We start from the raw sequence: 4,167 nt of genomic DNA on the forward strand, positions 1-4,167 counted from the left end.
AATAGTATCTATATATTTATAATATATTAAAAAATAAAAGTTGATACCTAAATAGATATTCCAATATAATGTACAATTTATATAAATATGTATTAAAATTAACTTAATTTTCTGCAAAATATATATACACAACTACATAATCCCAATATAAATAATAAATAATTGGAAAACTATTTTTCTGTATAAATTTTTTTTAATTACAATAAAGTAATATATTTTTCCAAATTATTATATTAATAATTAAAGACTTTTATTTTATATTATATAGAATGTACTTTATTCCTATAATATTAAGTAAAAATTAATTGAGTCTTTTTTCTAAGGAATTTCTTTTTAAATTTTATGCATGACAATAGGAATATACTATATATAAATGTGCTATGGAGCATTTCTTCTATTTGTATACGTATTAACATGATATCGATATAATTTATTTTATTTAATTCATATATTCTTTTATACAATGGAATCTGGAGTTATAGTAGAAAACGTAAAATTTATATTTATATTATATTAATTATATATAATATTGTATTCAAGATCTCTTTGTTATAGAAATAGATAAATATATATTTCATCTAAGCGGGATTTTGCTTATTTAAAAGTTATTAATTTTTATTATTTTTAGGATAATTCCGTGGAATTATTTCTTAGATACAAAGAGGATTTTGATAATGCTATTAAAGATTTTTATGATCAAACTACTGAACTAAATCCTGGCAGAAAATGTGCTACAGTGTTTGGGAATGTTCCTAACTTTACAACAGCTTGTCAAGAAATTGGCGTGTTTTTAATGAAAATACAGAATAAATCTTATTCTGAAAGAATAAGATGTTGTAAATACTTAAATTACAAGATAAATAGTGAAGAAAAATATAAGTTATCTAGTTGGTTTGATGAATATAATAAATTTTCTTCCGAACTTGGTCATATATGTGAGCAAAAATTAGAAGTAATTAAACCTGATATTTTAAATAATCTTAAAAAACTATATAGTTATTATGATGCTTTTCACAAATATGATGGCACAAATGGCATATCTAATGGCGATTACTGTAATAAAATTCAAGAATGTTACAACTTTTATATTGAACATTATGACAAATGTCAAAAAAATAAGGAAGATGCCTTTTGTGAGGAGTTATCCAATTTCAAGAAAGCATATGATAATAAAATGCTCAAGGTAGCACCTTGTTCTGGTTTACCATATATTTTACCACCTACACAAGTAGATTATATATTTGTTGCTAGTTTAACAACATCTGTAGCATTACTAACATTATTCACTTTATTTTTTTTATATAAGGTTAATAAAAACTATACGTAATAGTAAGGATATAATACTTAGATGATTATATTTATTTTCAAAAATTACTAGAATAAAATAATTATATTTTTAAGTATACGTATTTTTTTTTTTTTCATATAGTTTACTCCACTGAAATCTTGGTTACATAGTGGTTTAAAAAGAAAAACAATAATTGAACTTGAAGAAGAAACAACAAATTTCTTACAAAACATACAAGAAGAAGTTAGTAGAATTCATGGAGAAAGTTTTCATAATATAAGTTATCAGCCTAAAGGAGATATATAATACAAAAATTGCAGTTTATATTAATTGCATTAAAAAATCTAATACACAGCGATATGAATTTTGAATATATGTGAAAATTTATTAATAAATAAAATTAATTTAAATATAAAGAAATAAATAAAAGTTCATAAAAATTACAATAATATTAATATAAAAGTTTTTCAAAGAAAAGATTAACAAATAATCAGAACAAATTTAAGAAATAGTAGCGCTAAAATACATTTATACTTAAGTTTTTATCCAGTATACAAAACAAATAATTTTAAAAATTAAATATATCACAAAAGATTATTCAATAAGTATTAAATTTCTTATACAGTAATACTAAATAATATTTATTATGTAAATATTGAAAAAGAATAATAAAGTAAAACAAAAAGAAGCATTAAAAACTATACCACTACTATTGCTATACAAGTTAAAAAAAAAAAAAAAAATTTGAAATAAAAGGATTACCCAAAAAATAAAAAATTTATACATTTTCTTTATAAGAATTTGCATATAATATTTTTGCAATTATTTTTTCTTTTAAAATTATGTAGAATTGAAAATTAAACCTAATATAGAACATTTCATCATTGTTCCTGCATGTTGCAGCTATTATATGTAAAATATTAAAAAGGATATACATGCATGATGATAAGAGAAAAAAATAATATTGTTGATGTATTTTAAATATAAATATTTTTATTTATTAGTTAATAATTCATATATATACCTTTTTTAAGCACAATACTTAATTTTTTATTTTGTTATTTAATACCCTTTTATATGTATAATATTTAAGAGGGGTAAACAAATGGACATAGGATAAATAAAGAACATATATATAATTACATTATAATTATAATTTTTTTATTAAAATGAATTATAGTAAATATAAATAGCGTTTTGTTGTCTATATTTTATTTCTATTTATTTTATACTAAAGCAAATATTCTATAAATATTCCCATAAATGATGTAGTAATATGATAACACATATAGAATCAGAAAAATTAAAAGATAATTATCCTTTTCTTGAGTATTCAAAGATAATTCCACTTATATAGCCTCCTCGAAACTAATTATATATATAACTGTACATTTGATCTGTTAGTTATGGAAGCTCCCATTTTTAATCATATAAAAATTTTAAGTGCCGCTTTATTTTGTTAATTAGAAATTTCAGAATATTGATATATTTAATTATTGCATATAAATATATGAGTCCTTAGATTTTACTATATATACACATTTTAGATATTAATTTAGATATAACGTTTTTCGTATTTACTTAATATGACATTCAAAATAGTAAAATAGAAGAATACATAATACTGAAAAATTACAACATAAAAAAAACATTGAATTCTTCATATAAAAATAACAAATCCAAATGTTTTTATGATAAGAAATCGTTTAGTATTATTTTTAATGAAGATTTCATTATAGTTATCATACGTTTATTACATACAGAAGTGCTCAGTATATAGTTCACCAACTATTAAATATAAGGACACAATTTTGTTATATTTTAATAATTTTTTTTTATTTTACTTTAATTAATTATTATACTATATATATATGTGTGTGTACAGAGAACTTAATGATAAGTTATATAACAAAAATAAATTATAAAAATAATGAAGTATCACTTCCCTGCTAATTTTCTTATATCATGCCGAATTAAAATATTTTTAACTAAATAAATATATAAAAATTATTTAATTAGTTCCCTTATAAATTCAGCAAATTTTTATAATTTATTTTATATAATAAGAAAAAAAACTTTATATACAAAAAATTTGCATTCATTTATATGTAAAAATAGACGAATCAAAAAAAATTTGTTTACCTGCTTAAAAAAATATTTTTAAAATTCATTTTTTATTTATTTTTACTTTTTCTTATTCATATATAATAATAATATAAATCTTTACATTTCTAAAATCGCTAAATTATATATTTTTCTTTTTATAATATGTTAATTATGTACTTAATAATATATATAAGCTTAAAAAATAAAGTAAAGTAGTAATAGGGATAATATTAAAGCATTATCCATACACGAAAAACGCAAAATCTTATTTAAAAAAGTTATTATTTTATTATACATTATAATTTCCTATGTATATCATGAAAAAAAAAAGGGTTCTTAAAAAGTATTACATAATAAATATATTTCATAATATATTTCTAATAAAAATTATTTCATATAATAAAAATTATATTTATTTCCTTTAGTAAAATAGATGTAATATAATACATTTACTTTGCTTGATTAAATTCAAAAAATGATATTTTTATTTTTAAAAAAAAGCTAAGCATATACTTTTCTTATTACATATACAAGTAGTCATTTTAGAATTGAATAAGATAAAAAAGACAACACAAGTATTTTCATTTAAAATATGAATTCTAAATAGAACCAATAAATATATTTTAGTTTTAATATTATATATTAATTTTTATTTAATATATACATATTTAATGACAATATATTTTAAAACACCAATAAATATATAAAGCAATAATATATAAATATAATGGAACCATAATTTATAATACAAAATCAAAATCATTAAAACATTC

At 18.7% G+C, this 4,167-nt stretch overlaps 1 protein-coding gene across 1 annotated transcript; it reads left to right on the forward strand.

The window, feature by feature from the left end:
* Nucleotides 1–463: 463 nt before the first annotated feature.
* On the forward strand, nt 464–1,594 carry PmUG01_00045500 (PIR protein; the record flags this gene model as incomplete). The annotated part of the gene is made up of 3 exons (XM_029003655.1): nt 464–490; nt 629–1,306; nt 1,430–1,594. 3 exons carry the CDS (start codon nt 464–466, stop codon nt 1,592–1,594), a joined length of 870 nt encoding a protein of 289 aa, XP_028858997.1.
* Nucleotides 1,595–4,167: the final 2,573 nt, after the last annotated feature.

This window comes from Plasmodium malariae (genome assembly GCF_900090045.1).
Source record: "Plasmodium malariae genome assembly, contig: PmUG01_00_24, whole genome shotgun sequence".
Classification (NCBI taxonomy): Eukaryota; Apicomplexa; class Aconoidasida; order Haemosporida; family Plasmodiidae; genus Plasmodium; species Plasmodium malariae.